Genomic DNA, 16,509 nt, shown 5'->3' with positions numbered 1-16,509 from the left:
GTTCCTGGCCCCTGCAGCGAGAAGGGTCTCCCTGAGGAGTGAGGGGCTATGCCCTTGGGGGTTCGGATGGCCCTCCTGACTCAGCCCTGCTTATTGAGAAGGGCCCACCGCCTGTCAGGCCGACCCCTGAGCTGTGGCCAGAGAGGGGACAGTCACAGTGACAAAGGGAACCACACTGTAGGGACCAAATCCTGGCTCCACCCCCTACCCCAGCTGTGTGATCCTGGACAAGTGACTTCACCTCTCTGAGCCTTGGTTTCTTCCTCCTTCGAGTGATAAGAGCACATACCTCATGGACTGTTGTGGGATCAACCCAAGGAGGCTGCCTGGTGTGGGGTCCTGCCCTCTGAGGTTAGTAACAGTCACCATGAGCACAAATCATGGAGGAAAGGGGAAGGCGAACGCACACGGGCCTCTCGAACATGATCTCAGTAGGTGGCACTTGTCCGGTTTTGTGGATGAGGCACTGACCCTCAGAGAGGGTGAGTAACTGGCCCAAAATCACACAGCTTATAAGTGGAAGACCAGGACCCTTTTCCAGAGTCACCTGATACCACGGGACAGATGGCGATGCCCCTGTGGCCGCGTCCACCTCCCAGCAGCCTGGTCCCCAAGCTCTACACCCAGAGGGCCTCATGGGGGCTGGCTCCCTGCAGAGGATGTGGTCCTGCCCCCTGGGTGGGGCAAGGGGAGGGGACAGCGGTAACCCAAAGCCTGAACGCCTGTGCGACCCAGAGAGTCACTTAACCTCTGTAAGCCTTAGGTTTCCCACCTAGAAAGGGGGGTCATGAGACCCCCCCAAGCAGACAAGTGTGGGGCAAGGCACCGATAGGTGTTTGGGACCCTGATTAACTGTGGAGGGACAGACAGAAATACAGCTCAACTCCTGTTGGGCAGCGACTCGGGCCACAAGCCAAGGGTCAAGGGTGGGGGGGGGTGGGGAGGGGAGAGGAAAGAAAAAGGGGTTCATCCTTTTCTGTCTGGGAACCTCTTACTCATCTTTAAAAGGAGGGGTGCCCCACCGGCCGCCCCCATGGGTCCCCAGGCTGAACCGTCTTGTCCCCTCTGGGGTGTCAGGGGCATCTGTGGCTCCTGCCCCGACTTTCTGTGTTCGTGTGGACCCCCTCCCCTGCGAAGGTTCGCCCCGGTCTCACACAGTAACTTCCCTACCTGCCCGCCCGCCCATGAAGGGGGCTCCACGGCCCTTCCCCACCCCCACCTCCACCTGCACTCCTGTGCGATCCTCTCCATGCTCTGATGACGAAGCACAAGGGGGACCATCTAGCCGCCAAGGGGATGGGCAAGAGGCCCATCGAGGCTGCCCACTGCTGAGCCCCTGGTCACTCCAGCGTCCCCCAGCCTTCCCGGCACAAAGGCCACCAACAACAGCATCCCTCCCCACACCTCTTGTCGGTCCCACCCCACATGCAGCTGGTCCAGAATCCAAAGTGATCCAGAGCCCAGCTGCTTCTCCCCACGTCCTGTGCAGCTACCTCTCCAAGACCAGCTCCCAACTCGTGGTAAACTCCTCCTGACTGCTCTCCCGTGGCTGCCCATGCCCCCCAGCCCCAGTCTCTCTCCATGGGCAGCCCGGGAGACCCCGAAGAAACCAAGCTGGATCATGTCACACCGCTGCTCAAGACCCTCCAGGGCTCACAAACCCCCTGGGCTCTGCCCCCAATCACCTCTCTGACCCCAGACTCTTCTTCTCTCCCCCCTGCTCACGCTGCTCCAGCTAGCCCCCCACCATTCCTTGACCACGCTAACCATGTGCCTGCCTCAGAACCTTTGCACTCACTGTTCCCTCCTCCGGGAGCACCTTCCCGCCAGATGGCTGATACCCTCACCTTCCTCAGGCTCCAGCACCCCTACTTTCTTTGCCTCAGCCCCTGGTTTGCTTGTCACACTTTTTGCAGCCTGTGATTATTTTGTCTATTTGCTTGGTTTCTGGCCATCTTTCCTGTTGGAACGGACGCCCCTCGAGGCAGGATCTGTCTTGTTCCTCACAGTTTGCCACTGGGGTGAACAGGGCCTGGTACATCACAGGAGCTCAATGCACTTTTTAGAATGAATGAGTGGGGTTAGAGACTTGACTCATGGCCCTCCAGGTGCTGCAAGGCTCTGGGTCTGGGGGAGGGCATGCAGTGGGGAGAGGATGGGCCTGCATCCCCAGCCAGAGGCTAGGAGGAGAAGGGTGAGCCTTGCAATGCGCTGAGAAGGAGGCCGAGAGGCAGGAAGGGGAGGGCGCAGGGGGCTGTGTGCGGGACCCAAGAGAGGAGGCCGGGGTGGGGGTCCTGTGCATCTCCAAGACCTGCAGGGAGGGAAGCAGAGGGTAGGGCTCCGGGACACCTGCGAACGGCCCAAACCTGGGTCAGGGACTCCCGCCCTCCTCCCATGGTGAGCATGGCCGTGGGGGAGGGGGGAGCACCTGCCTCCATGGGAGCCAGCACTGCCAGGGAAAAGGTGACATAGAACCCCAGCAGGAGGAATCATGCCAGGTGACGTTACAGCCCCAGGCTGCCTCTGATGGGACACTGGCCTGCTTGTGAGTCCCCGAAAAAAAGGGGAAACAGATGCGGGAGGGCGCTATTTCTTTCACACAGGTGCCACCTCGGGGAGCCTCCCCCGCCCAGTGAGCCCCATGGCCTGAGGCCACATCACGCCAAGGCTCACTGTGTGCTTGTCATCCAGGACCCTGGAGGGTGAGGCTGCGACTCCTACTTCTCCCTGAGCCCAGGGTCTAGCCAGGCACAGAACACACCTGCCGAATACGTGTAACGACTCAGATGAGTGGGGATAAATGGTGCCTGGCTTCACTGCTGGCCACAGACGAACTCTCGGGGGCTCGCATTCAACCCCCCCAGGTCTGCACTGCTGTGTGCACTCCGCTCCCTGTGCGGTCTCAGCACCCTCGCTGATGCACTCGTCCGAGCACCAGCACGCACCAGTCTCCCGCTCCCTCTCCTGCAGGGTGAGCGCTCTCAGGAGGCAGGTCAAGGAAGAGCGTGGGCTCCCGGGAAAGCAATCCCAGGTGCGCGGGTTGCCAGCTCTGCTCCAGCAGATACACCATTTAATTCCATTTTCTCCAAACAAAATGGGATCGACAGAACACTGGCCCCACTTCCCAGGACAGCTGTGAGGCTTTAGAAGAGGAAAAGTGTGGCAAGGACTCAGCTCAAGGCAGCGCATGCTGAGGGTTGGCTCACTCAACACCCATCCCCAACCCCTCTCCCCTACCTTCCTCAGAGAGGCTGTACAACTACTCATTCCCCAGCCTGGTCACAGAGCCATTCTGGCCAACAACTTGTAAGAAGTCTTCTGAGGAGTGTTCTGGGAAAGCTTCTGTGCTCCCAAGAAAACATCCAACAGACCCAACCAGCACAGACTTTCACATTTCCTCCTATTTCCTTCCTGGAATGTAGGCACAGTTCCTGGAGGTGAGGCAGCTATTTTGCCACCATGAGGTGTCACACATGAAAGCAGGGAACCGATATACAAATGATGGTGGACTAGATCACAGAAGGAGCTGTTGGGACACCAAGGAGGTCCCAGAGCCACTCGCAGTTCCTGGATGCCCCCTTCCAGACTTCTTCTGAAGGGAGAGAAGTCCCTATGTGTTCAGCACTGCGATTCAGCCAACCACAGCCCTGCTGAGCACAATTCTAGAGCATAAGAGCCAAAAATATTAGTTACTGTGCTGGTTTTATAGAACTATTGTTATTTTAGAATCAGTAGGCCAGCAGGCCAGAAGCCAAGCACCGGCTCTCAGCCTTGTCTCCAGAACAGTCTCCTTCCACTTTATTGGGTCCTCATATGCTCTGAAGATCTCTGGAGGCTATGGACCCTCTCCCTGCAAAATGCCTGTATTAAACATAGCACCTAGTTTCAGGGTCTTTGGGCCTTTACTGACTCCAGGGCCTCGGAAGCCTGAGGGCCCCGTGGACTTAGAGAGAGTCATTTCCTGGGCTGGCTGTAAAAGGGGCTGGTCACTCCTGCACCTGAACCAGGGCTGTGTCATGTCTGCCCCAATCTCCAGCCTCTGCCATCTCCTGAGGGTCAGGGGAGGGGGCTGATCCCCCCTAGGGTGGGCAGTGTGAAGAGGGGCCTAGGTGACAACTGAGGGACTGGGCAGGACCTCTGGTAGACATGTGGCTAGCAACAGGGCTGCCACCAAGAGCCATGACGGCCCTTCCATGAGCCCTTCCCAGGAAGAGGTAGAAGCTCAGGGAAGGGTCTGAAGGGATCAGAAGTCCTTGTGGGCATATGGCCTCCAGACTGAGCTCCCTATCTCTCCCCACAGCTCTGCACCCTTCCCAGTGAGGCCCCCCTGCCTCCCGGGGCACTCCTACTCCAGGCCCCGGCAGGGAGGGAGGACAGAGAAGGGGCTGGAGGGCCCCGAGGGCTCTGCATCCGTCACTGCCCAGCTGCGAGGGCAGGTCCCACTTGTCCTGGCCTCTTGGCACTCAGGATCCCTTCCTGCCAAGTGGAGCTGATGGTGCCCACTTCGCGGGGACAGTAAGGAACAGAGGTGACAAATATAAGTGCGTGACCCCCTGTGGGCACCTAATACTTGGTGACACTGTGAGGGTTTGCCCGGGGCTTCTGGTGAGGTCTTACTCTAACATTTTGTTTTCCACCCCTAACAGAGCTGGGTGAATCATAACAGAAAACTGATAAGTAAATACCGTTCCAGGGAGGGGTCTCCTGCTTCAGCCTCAGTGCCTGGCTTCCAAGGCCTGTGCCTGAGGATCTAGAAACATAGCATCCCCCCCCACCCCCACCCAGCCTCGGCCTCCCGCACACGCTCCAGAGGGTGCTCCCTGGGAGTAGGGCAGCTCTTCTCCTGCCTTAACCTGGGCTGCAGACCCCGGCTCCGAGGAGGGACGGCGTCCACACCCTTAGTCACCTGAACCCTCGAACTGGGCAGAGCCTGACGCTTATCCTTATTCCCTTGGGCCCCGGATCACAGAGGCCAGTGAGAGGAGAGCACCCACTGACCCCGCGAGGCAGGACTGAGCAGGTGCTTCTGCTCTCGGCCGAGCTGGGGGCTGGGGACGGACTGCCTGATTTCCTGAGCCTGAGTGTCTTCACCTCCAATACGGGCGTATGAAAGCCACCTCTGTGGCCGGGGACGTCCCCTCCGGGGGGATTCTGAGCACAGGGAAAGGAGGCCGGGGGGTCTCCCACCCCACGGAGGGGCTGCAGCACCTACCTGGTAGGTCTCTATGGGCCTCGCCTCCATGTTCAGGTCCCAGACTTTGACCGTGAGATAATCCCGGGTGAGCATGTACCGGCCACTGTGGCTGAACTTCACGTCCGACACGGAGGAGATGATCTCCGAGAAGAAGGAGCGGTTACTGGGGTCCTCGGGCTCTTCAAACACTGTGGGGACAGAGAATGGACGGCCATCACCAGGCTGCTCGCCCCCACGGGCCAGAATAACAGACAACTCTGTTTCCATCCTGGGCTCTCGCTGGATGGTCCTTCCTTCATTCTTTCATCAAACCTGTAACTAGACACCTGAACGGACCCTCCGAGGAGGGAAGAAGCCGCTTTTGGAACAACGTTTATTGAGCACTTACTCTCAGCCAGATTCTGTGCAGAGCCCTACTGCGCATTACCTCATCTAACCGCCTGATAAAAACATCTGGTCAGTACCACTATCATTCCCATTTCATAGCTGGGAAGACTGAGGCATCGGTGGCTAAAAACCATGCCCAAGACGCAGAGCTAGAAGAAAGTGGAGGAGGAGGATTTGAACCCAGAGCGGCACTCGCTATGCTGTACCCTACTGCCGCCTCCTGGGGATGCTGAACGCCGGGACCACGGGGTGTCCTAAGATGCTTGCACGTGCTGGGCAGTGTCCCGGACGAGGCTGGGCACTGCTCGTGGCCCTGGGCCTCTGCCCATGCCGCACTGGGCGTTCGCGGCCGAGCCCTGCTGGATTGTGGCAAAATCAAATCTCGCCAGAGATGGAGCTTGAGTCCCATGTGCCACCCGCCAGCCACCTCCTATTGTCTCGGACCAGGAGCTCCACACAGGAATTTGCTTACGTGGCTCCTGAAGGTGACAGCCTGCTGCCCCGAGCGGACGATCCCACTGGGGACAGAGTGCACAGTGAGCGGCTCCCCAGGCGGCGTCCCCTCCCTGCTGCCCCGAAGAACCGGGCCTTCCCCGACACACGGAGGCTCCCACACAGCGGGACCGGCTCTTCCGGGCTCAGTCTGTGGCTGGCCGTCTCACCAGGCTGCCCACCAACCCGCTCACTGGCTAATCAGATCCCACAGTGGCCCTGGTGCAGGGTGGGGACCAAACATGACCCAAGCATCACCGTAGCGAACCAAGCTAACCAAGCATTAGCTCCGTAGGAGCTGGGCTGGGGTGGGCCCAGGAAGCCGGGAAGGGGATGGAGTGGTGGGCTGGCCGCTATTTACCAGCCAGTCTGGAAGGACTTCAACATTTGACAACCTTTCTAGCTGTCCCCATGGAAACCGGCTGAGAGGCTGCCCCTCCTGCTGGGCCCCGAGTCCCCAGCTCTGAAATAGGGAAGCAGAGAGCCGATCACACGCCCCAAGAGGCTCACAAGCGTGCCCCGCCTTCCAGCCCCTCCCAACCTCAGATTCCCTCATCCTACTTCCCAGCTCTGTCCCAGCCCTGTATCCCCCCCATTTGGGACCCCCCCATCTCCCTCCTGTCCCAGGTAGATGTGGTTCCTGCCACTAGGGGTCAGAACAAAAGATGAGTTATAAAGACCTAAAATGTGGTCTGTCTCTTGCACCCCAACTTTGCCCCCCAGGCCCAGCTTGGAGGTTTCCTCTGGCCAGCTTCCACCTAAACCCCCAGGGCCGGCCTAGCTCACTTCGCCCCTGCACCATGTAGAGCATCTGGCAGGCGGTGCAGGGAAGGTCGGTGGGTGGGGACCAAAACCACAGAGGAGCCTCTGCACTGGATGTCACGGAGCCACGGGCTGTGTCTCCTGCCAGCTTCCGGGAGCAAGACACCACAAAGGTCAAGGGCTCAGAGGATGCTCTAATCAATAGCTGGAGACGGAAACACCGAACGGCCCTCGGTCACCTCCGCTCTGGCTGTTCAGGAGCATTTCTGATGGCTTTTTCAGCACAGTAAGACCAGGGCCGCACACAACGAACGGAAAGGGATACTGACAGGTGTGAGAAAATTATATCCAGAAGTTCTTTTTTACTTTTCAAACATTTCTGTGAATTTTTTTGTCAAAAGGTTGCAGACGGTCGTCTTCCGTGTCAATTCCTGTTCCCCCCCCCCCCCCCCCCCACTGCCCACAGGATCAAGATTCAGGCTCCTACATGTAGCTGACAAGCTCTTTCCTAACTGGGCCCTCATGGGCCTGTTTCTCCAGCCATCCTCCAATGGCCTTTCTGCCAGGGCCCCAGGGCCTCGAAAAGGGTGAAGCAAGCAAGGCCCCTAGGTAAGCACACTGAACAACTCACTGTCAGGGTCGCCTTAAATGAATGCCTCTTTCAATGCCCTGCCCTGCCGTTCCAGGCAGCAGAGCAGAGCAGAGTTCAGGCAAGCCCCTGAGCCTGTCTGAGCCCAACTTCCTGGCCTGGAGAACAAAGCATGCTGGGATCTCTGGAGGGAATAACTGGGAGCACCCACCTCAGTGAGGGACTCAAGTAGCTGCTCAGTAAAATCATGTAGCTATTTTTATAATATTTTCTCACTGTTTTCTGTCCCTGAAATCTCCTTTCCCAGTTGTCTTTCCTACCAACTCCTATACATCCTTCAGAACCCCTACTCAAATGCCCTGTTCTATGTGCATCTTGTCCAGATGCTCTCCAAAGAAATATAAGGCTCACCCTTACTGCCTGCATGGCCTGGGGTACCCTCCTATATGGCATCAGCAGGGCTATGCGGCCACTTCACGGGACTGTGAGCTCTTGGGGCAGGACTCCTTCCTCTGTCGTTGGTCATCTGGTCATCTAAGCATCTCTGCCCAGCCTGGAGCCTTACTCAGAGCCCAGCCCTAGTCACAGAGTGGACGGATCTCCGGCGCTGCCTGCCAACACTGCCTCTTCTCCGTGCCTCTCCTGATACATTTCTTCCCCAACGTGATTCAATCCCACTGAAGTTTCTAGACCCAGCAGGGAAGCCTGTATCTGCTAGAAGTGGCCTCTGAGTGTCCACAGCTCTTGCTCTGGGTCCCTCTGGGTGGCACTTGCTCCATCCCAGTCCCGTCGGTGTCTCTGATCATGGGTGGGGAGGTGAGGGTGAAACGGAGAGGGCAGAGTTGGATCAGACGGGGACAGGGCAAAGGAGGGATCAGAGTCAGACGGCAGAACTGCACTGGCTTGAGCCACACAACCAGGGACAACTGTGCAGGCCAGTGAGGCCTTGGAGAGAAGCGGACAGACATTCAGGAAGGGGCTGCGCAGGGAGCACAGGGAGACGCAGGCCTGAAGGAACAGATGGGGTCCTACTGGGTTGTTGCTCCCGGCTGCCCTGGCATCGGGTCCCCCCTCTGCTCTGATATTAGACAAGGACAGCCACTGAATGATGAGCCCGTGTCCAGGCTAGCCCCACCTCAGGCTCCAGGGAAGGCCCAGGCTAGCCTTGCTGGGCAGAGCTCCAAGAGGAGCTGGGAGGGGTCCGTGCAGCAGAAGGAGAAGGAGTTGGATTGTGGATCACGGGGCACCCCCTGCAATCCTCGGCCACCGGGAAGGTAGACGGTGTGCCAAGTGGGGTGGAACAGGGAGTCACTACAAGGTGGTGGGCACAATGAATGCTCACTGATGAAGAGCTGACAATTGTCATTCTCTGCTAATGACCGTCCCCTGCTCAGCACCGTTTGATGAACCCCACTGGACAAAATAAAAATAAAAATAAAAATAAATCCAACCCTCACTGTGGCCCTGGCCCCACATGATCTGCCCCCACCTCTCTGTCTTGGCACCCATCAGCCTGCCCCTTCTCCCCACTGCAGCCAAGCTCCTCCCACCGGCTGGGGACCCTCAGCCCCGCCTCTGCTCCCTCTCTTCCCAGGCTCCTCCCACCGGCTGGGGACCGTTAGCCCCGCCTTCTGCTCCCCCTCTTCCCAGGCTCCTCCCACCCGCTGGGGGCCCTTAGCCCCGCCTTCTAACCCTTCTCCTCCCACTCACTGGCTCTTTCATTCTTTGAGGTGCAGAGAAGCCTCCTCGGGCCACCTTAATCAAGAGCCAACTGCAGCAGGGGGACAACCTCAGAAACGTTCCCCGCTTCGATGCTCCCATTTACTTGGCAGTCAGTTTGCCTACGATTGTACTCAGCTCCGTAAGGGCAAGAGCTTGCTCTCGGCACACAGCCTGCCGTCACCCCACCCTCTCCATTCCGGGGGCCTGCAAAGCCAGCAGGCCGGACCTTGCATGCAGATGCAGGACTGCCTTCCCTCCTCCACGATGCCCACCCGGGTCTGAGCATCAGCTGGCCCCCACTGCCAACGTCACCCCACAGTTTATTCTTCCCCAGTCAGCAGCCAGAGGGATCCCGTCAACACACAGCCAGGCCGGGTCACTCCTGGCTCAAACGCCCCTGAGGCTCCTGGCCTTTGGAAGGAAACCCAGAGCTCCTGCGTGGTCTGTAAAATCCTCTGATTGCCGACCGTCCTCTAAGCACACACCTCTCTGCCCGCACCTCCCCACCTCTACCTGCTTTATTCCTGCCTTTGTACTGGCTGTCCCCTCTGTTGGAGACATTTACCCTGGCTTTGCCTCCAGGTATCTGGAGCCTCCCTGGCAGAGGGTGGCTGGGTCTGGTGCTTCTATCCCAGGTCCATTATCAGGAGTGAGTCCTGGGGATCTACCCCACCTGGCTCCTTCCAATGAACCTGGCTCACCCACAGTCCCCATGAGAGTTCTTAGTTCTCAAGTTATAAATCTCGGTGGAGATGAAGTGAGAGAGGGTACAAGTTTATAGGCGTGGGACTAAGGGAGCCTCTATCCTAGCTCCCCTTAGCTGTGTGACCTTGGGAGGACACCTTAACCTCTCTGTGCCGCCCATGTGGTAAACAATCCTGGCGCCTAAAGACGTCCACATCCTAATCCCCCGAATGTGGCATATGTTACCCCACATGGCAAAAGACCCTGCAGATGTGATTAGGGGAAGGATCTGGAGCTACAGTGATTATCCTGGATTCTCCAGGCAGCCCCGCTGTCCCCACAAAGGTCCTCACGAGAGAGAAGTAGGAAGGTCAAAGGCAGAAGAAGGAGATGGGAGAGGGAGCAGAGGTTGGAGGCTGCACTCTGGAGATGGAGGAAGGGCCACGAGCTGAGGGACACGGGGGCCTCTAGAAGCTGGAAAAGTCAAGGGAAATATACTCCCCTGGTACCTCTGGAAGAAAAGCAGCCGCGCCTGACTTCTAGACCTCTGCCCTCCAGAATTGTAAAAATACACATCTCTGTTTTCACTCCATGAAATCTGTGGCAGCTTGTGACAGCAACCCAGGAAAGCCGGACGCTCGGTGTCCTCGTCTAGATCAAGAGCAGAGTGCCTCCACCCCAGGGCGTCTCCGAGGATTTATCGGGACGTGAACCCAGAACAGTAGTCCCCCTGCACATAGCCAAGTGGTCAACAGACATCAGGTCCCAGCCAGCACATCGCAGGGGTCCCACGAGGGGCAGCGGCTGACATGATCCCCTGTTCTAGGGCCCCAGCCCAGCCCACGCTCTGTGCTGTCGAAAGCAGAAATAACTGTCTATTTTGAGGCATCACGGAGGGTGTTTCCATGGTTACCCTGTCATAATGACTAGCAGACAAAAGCCTCGAATTTCCGCAGCTTCGGAGGAAGACGTGAGGCTGTGGGCTGGGCAGCGGCGTGGCCCAAGCAGCCCAGCTCTGCCCCCCGACGGAGTGCCCAGGGAAGCCACCGCACCGCTCTGTGCCTCAGTTTCCTGAGCTGTCCCAGGGCAGAAATAAACATCCGCTTGTGTGATCCAGGACTCTCTTCATCGAGTGAAGGGAGAGTCCCTGTTTCACCTGTTGGGAGGATGACGCCGTGACCACGCATCTCCAGGTGCCCCTACCAGCCCCTACTGAGTCTGGAGCAGCCACTGATTAACGGGCAGAAGCGAGGTATAAAGGAAGAGATCTAATCTCAGGGGCTCTTTAAAAACTCGGCTTGAACAACAACCATTTGTGTTCTGATCTGAAACAGCCTCACCAGCATCCCGCTAACTGGCTGCCGGCCGCCTGCCTGAGTCCTCAGGAGGGCTACGAGCTAGCAGGATCCGATCCTGGTGAAGCAGACACTCCACCTGCTCACTCACTATGACACGAGAGCAGGAGAACAAGCAGCAAAGCACACTTGGTGGAAAAAGACTGTGAACAGTCCCCTTACGGGCATTAAAGGGCAGGTTCCTGTGCAGGATACTGGGTTTGAGAATGAAAAAATTTAAAATACACCATCTATTCCAATAGCAAACCTGTATAAACCAACCATCAAAACAGATCTACGAGTTTCACTAAGACTTCAAGTTAGAGATTAAACTAACCATTCCAGGCAAAGAGAGAGAGTGGCCCAGCTCGTTTTCCAAGAGTAGAAGAATCCTAATAAAACTGGGCAAAGAGAGCATTAAAAAAGACAGTTGAAGAGCAACTTCCAATTTCACCTATGGATGATTATGCAAAAAGCAGAATTTTTGCATTTATGCAAAAATGTCTCAGCAAGAGCCCTGGCCCCGGGGCACCCAGGCACAGCAAGAGATCATCATGGTGGTCAGAGGCCACAGTGACCCTCCCTTCATGCCTGGGCCCTGCAAAAGCCTTCTGGAACCTCCGCGTGATCTCTGGGCAACGCTGAAGTTATGTTCCCGGCAGCCCTGGGAGAGGAGGCGAGAAACACAAATGGAGTTGAGTCATCCAAAATGAAGTTCGAGTTCTTGCACCCTGGAGTTTGTGGGCTGATTCACATGCAGCAGACACCCCACCCCCATCCCCACCCCAGGCATGTGACAGCTACAGCCCAGAATCTTCGAGTGATGGCTGGTCTTGTGGGTGGCCGCTCACTCAGACTCCTAGGGAGCCGGATGACAAAAGCCAAGAAGGACTGACTTCCACCCCCAGCCCGCCGAGAAGCGTCATTCAAACAGCGTGGGGTGCACGAGGCTGTCTCTCTCTTCCCCAGATACCAACAGCCTTCCTGCACACACACACCTGTTTCCTGATTCTGAGTTGAAATCCGAGCTAAAATGCAAATACACAGACAGATGTAGAGAAGAATCACTTTCCAGAGCCCACCGCTCAGGGACTATTTCTTGGCATATTCCTTTCCCCTGTTTTCTGTTTCCATTTTTTTTTTTTTTTTTTTTTTTTTGGAAAATAGTCATTGCCTTGCTTTCTTACCTCCACCAGATATTTTAACCATAATCATTTCCTCGTGTCATTAAAAATCTTCTAAGTCAACAGTCTAAATGACTGAACGACACTTCAGTGTACAGATGGCATCATCATTCACTTGTCATTTGCTCTGTTGGACGTCTAGAGTGTTTCTGAATTTGGCCCCTTTATATAAAAAAGGCTGGGCCATGAAGTCTCATCCTACTTCCTTCCCATGGGGCTCGCATGGGCTCAGACTGGGTCCGGGAGTGGAGCCCAGACTCTTCCCCAGCCTCGTTCTGTGCCAGTCTGACCCAGAGCTGCATCCCGACAAATCTCCAGGCCACCTGTGGCCTGAGCCACAGAATAATGGCCCCCAGAGCTGTCTGTACCCTAATCCGCAGCACCTGGGAATATGTTATGTTCCATGGCAAAGGGGAAACTAAGATTGCCAATCAGCTAAATTATCCAGGTGGGCCCAACGGGATCCCCAGGGTCCTTAAGAGGGAAAGCGGAGGCAGGAGAGGCTGAGTGAGCGTGATGCAGCGTGAGAAAGCCCACGGCCAGGGCTGGCTGTGCAGATGGGAGGGAGGGGCGGGGAGCCAGGCACGGCAGGCGCCCCCAGAGGCTGGAGAAGGGGGGAGGCATGGATTCCCCCCTACAGTCTCCAGAAGGAACCAGCCCTGTCGACACCTTGATTTTTGTCGGGTAAGACCCATGTCAGACTTCCGAACAGCAAAACTGTAAAAGAAAAAAAATCGGTGTCGTGTTAAGCCACTAAGTCTGTGGTCATCTGTCTGGGCAGCCCTGGGACCTCGATACAGCCCCGGACTGCTCTTAGGGGGCTGGGCGCCGTCCACACGCACACCTGGGCTCCCTGTCCATCCAAACACTGACGACAACCCCACGCTTTATCCTCAGCCAGGACCCCGCCCCTGACTCCAGGCATCCGGCGGCCTTCTTGACAGCCCTCCCTGGATCCCAACACCATCGCACACGTACCATGTCCAACACCAGCCTGCTGGTCCCACCTCTGCTCCTGGCTGCCCCGCTCCCAGCGTGCCCACTGTCCGTCCCAGGACAGGACCCCACCTTCACCCGCCGCACAAACCAAACCTCAGACGGAGTCATCACGGTCCACACCCCACTTGCCAAACGTTGCCAGCTCAGCCTTCAAAGAACACCCGGAATGGGGCCTGTCGCCCCACCTTGGCCATCCTACCCAGGCTGCACCGTTTCTTCTCAGCGAGAACCCTGGCAGGGCCTCCTCCCACCCCTGCTTACGTTGACCCCTCTGCAGTCTCTTCTTTCCAAACACCTGTCTCGTGACATCATGCCCTGCCCTCAGCCCCCTGCTGGTTTCTCACCTCACTTAGAATAAAACCGGATCCTTCCCCTGACCTACAGGCGTCCTAAGTCACTTACTTGCCTTGTGTGTCTCTCTGAACTCAGCTCCCAGCACCCTTCCCTTTGGTCACTGCATCTCAGGTCTCATCTCAGAGCCTGCAGTGTCCCCCTTCTAGAACATTCTTCCCCCCAGAGACTGCATGGCTCAACGGCGCCTGGGGTGTCTGTTCCATTGTAACTTCTCCAGGGAGAGGACCCTCCCTGCGCCCCGCTCCTTGGTGGCTATTGTTCCTATCTGTCACCACCTCCTGACATCACATGACCCAGTGACGAGTTCATTGTCTGTCCGCTGGTTCCTGCTGCACCCACCATGGCAGGAAGTATCTGGAGGTGGGGGCCCGGCTCTGCTCAGAGGGAGATCTGCTCTCGCCACCCTCAGTGCTGGCCACTCAGCCCTCAGGAGGAGGAGGGCTCAGTGCTGGGGACATAGGCGTTCCCGCTGGAGGGGTCTGGGCTCAGGGACAGGCGACAGCTGCTGGAGCACGTGCAAACCCAGAAAAGGGACGTGGTTCCCTGTGAGGAAGCTGGTGAGGAAGCCCCGGAGAGGGACTGCGGAGCGTGGGCTTGCCTGGAGAAGAGCAGTGTGGGGAGACGTAGGGGGACCAGACTTGGCCAAGGAGTGGGGAGGGGTTGGCAGCCGCAGAGGGTCCTGAGCCCGAGTCCCTGCGAGCCAGCTGACAGCCACCCTCTTGGGCTGCCCAGGGAAACCAGGCCCCCTAGGGGAAGAGAGAGACCCCGTCCCTCCCAACAGACTTCGATAAAACCGCCTCCAGGGGCCCACTGGTCATTCATTCATTCACTCACTCAGCAAGTGCTTATTTCCAGACACTGTCGTAGGTACTGGGGTAGATACAGAGAAGTCCCCACCCTCTTGCCACTGCAAGGTCACCCAGGGAGGACACCACGGCCTGACCCCCTGATCCTCTGCCTTTGAGGGCCTCTGGGGAACCCAGCACACCAAGCAGCCCGGCCTGGAGGTGAGCCAGGGCATCTCAGAGTCCTGGGTTCAAGTCCTGCCTCGCCACTTGTCACTTTGGGTGACCTTGGACCCGTCCCTGGAGCCTCGGTCTCCTATTCCGTTCAGGACTCCGTCAGAGCTCGTGTGAGGATCAGATGATGTGGGTGAGAGCTGTCTGGGTGACTGGCTCAGCACATCCAGTGAGTGGGAGCTGTTGTGTGGTCACGGGGATTGTCTTATTGTGTTCTCTGGACCTTGTTCAGGCATCCCCCTCCCTGGCTGGCCCTTTGGCAAGTTCCAGCAGGAGGAAGTGACCTCGTGGAGTTCACAGGCTGCCGGGGGGGACACCCCAACCTATAGAAAGTTCTTCAGGGTGTGGTCAGTCTGAGAGAAGGGCACAGAGAAGGGGCTTGAACCAATGTGGGGGTCAGGGAAGGCTTCCTGGAGGAGGTGACTGCTGAGTATGGTCCCTCCTTAGCTTCTGGCTCCCTGACCCTTGTTTTAGCTGTCTGGTCCCTGGACGCTGGGCAGCATCTGTCTGGGGATTCGGGGGGCAGTGGGTGGCCAGACCAGCTTCTCCTGCCCCAGCCAGTAAAGCACACGCCTGCACCACTCCCACCCGCCCCAGGGCACCAGCACTGGCACGGGCGCTGCCCTGCCGCCCCCACTCTGCACCGGGCCCCAGCTGGCGTGGACACTTACGTTTGGAGTGCTTGTCACACAGCGCGGCTGCACGCATGTCGCAGAGACGCAGGGAGCCCTTGCTACTGCTGTAGACAAAGAGGTTGCAATGGTGGGGGTGAAACTCCGATGCTGTGATCACCTCCGTGAGGTCCTCCATATTGGCCGGCTTGATGTCCACGATGTCTGGCCCCGTCAAGGAAAGGGCAGAGAACGGAGGGCACCCTCGCTGCTCTGCCTTCCCACCGACCCTGCATCTGAGCTGCATCTCCATCCCCGAGACCCCCGGACAAAGCCCCAGACGGTCTCTGAGCTGCAGACCGGCATGTCCAGCCACCCGCTGGTTGCCCCGTCTGGGTGCCATCCACTGTCCCTGCAGCCTCCCGCCTCCAACCTATGCCCTCTCCCCAGCCAGCACCCACCAGCTGCCCAGCCTCCCCTCCACCCCCCACACCAGGTGCCAAGCAGAAGGCAAGGAGCGTTTGAGTGCCTAGTATGTGCTGGACTCTTGGTGAACAATTTCAGTCACTCCGTGAGTTGTGCCCAGAGCTGAGTGTGCGGGGAGCCCCACCCCAGCACCCACTCCCCTTCTGTCCACAGCATCAAGATTCTCCTTTGGGGAAAAGGTTCTCTGCCTTTCTGGGTTCTCCGCTCTCATCTGTGCCTTCCACTCACTCACAATCACCATGAGTGAGGGGCATGTGGCCTCCGAGGTGCCAGCAGAGGGACTCCAGGCTTGAGATGCGGGGCATGCTGGGGGCAGCTCTGACCTCTCTGCTGGGCTGGGTGGTGTGCAGAGGAGGGGTGCGTACATGCTGCTGGGACAAGGGAAACCCGGAGCCTGCAGGTGGGGCAGACTGGAGGGAGAGACCCAGCAATGCCTTTTGAATCCTGAATCAGGATGGAAGCCATGAGCCTTGGACAATTAAACGTGGGAGCCAACAAACCCATTTTCTGTTTAGGATCAAGATATTCTGTTGCTTGCAAAGAAAGTATCCCTGACAGATACTCTAGAGCCAGAGAGGGTAAGCAACTTGTCCAGGATGGCTCAGCAGCAAGTAGTAAGTCTGCGTTCCATTCCATTGCTTGTAGTCTAAAGCAGCAAATCCGAACCCCTTGGTGTAGCATTCAAAGCCTGG

At 57.7% G+C, this 16,509-nt stretch overlaps 1 protein-coding gene across 3 annotated transcripts in view; it reads right to left on the bottom strand.

Annotated features, from left to right (window-relative positions):
* Nucleotides 1-16,509, bottom strand: part of PPP2R2C (protein phosphatase 2 regulatory subunit Bgamma) — a 134,281-nt gene that overhangs the window by 10,853 nt on the left and 106,919 nt on the right. For all 3 annotated transcript variants that reach the window (XM_045881515.3, XM_045881516.2, XM_045881514.2), the window contains exons 6-7: nucleotides 15,392-15,556; nucleotides 5,213-5,382 (exon numbers count right to left, since the gene is read on the bottom strand). In XM_045881515.3, coding sequence (XP_045737471.1) covers nucleotides 5,213-5,382; nucleotides 15,392-15,556 — 335 coding nt within the window. The remainder of the gene's footprint in view (nucleotides 1-5,212; nucleotides 5,383-15,391; nucleotides 15,557-16,509) is intronic.

The sequence above is a fragment of the Mirounga angustirostris genome, unplaced genomic scaffold (assembly GCF_029215605.1).
Source record: "Mirounga angustirostris isolate CCGP_5_RB_7025 unplaced genomic scaffold, mMirAng1.0.hap1 SCAF_2, whole genome shotgun sequence".
Lineage (NCBI taxonomy): Eukaryota > Metazoa > Chordata > Mammalia > Carnivora > Phocidae > Mirounga > Mirounga angustirostris.
Note: the sequence above shows the minus strand (reverse complement) of the source record. Positions and strands in the feature narration are given on the sequence as shown.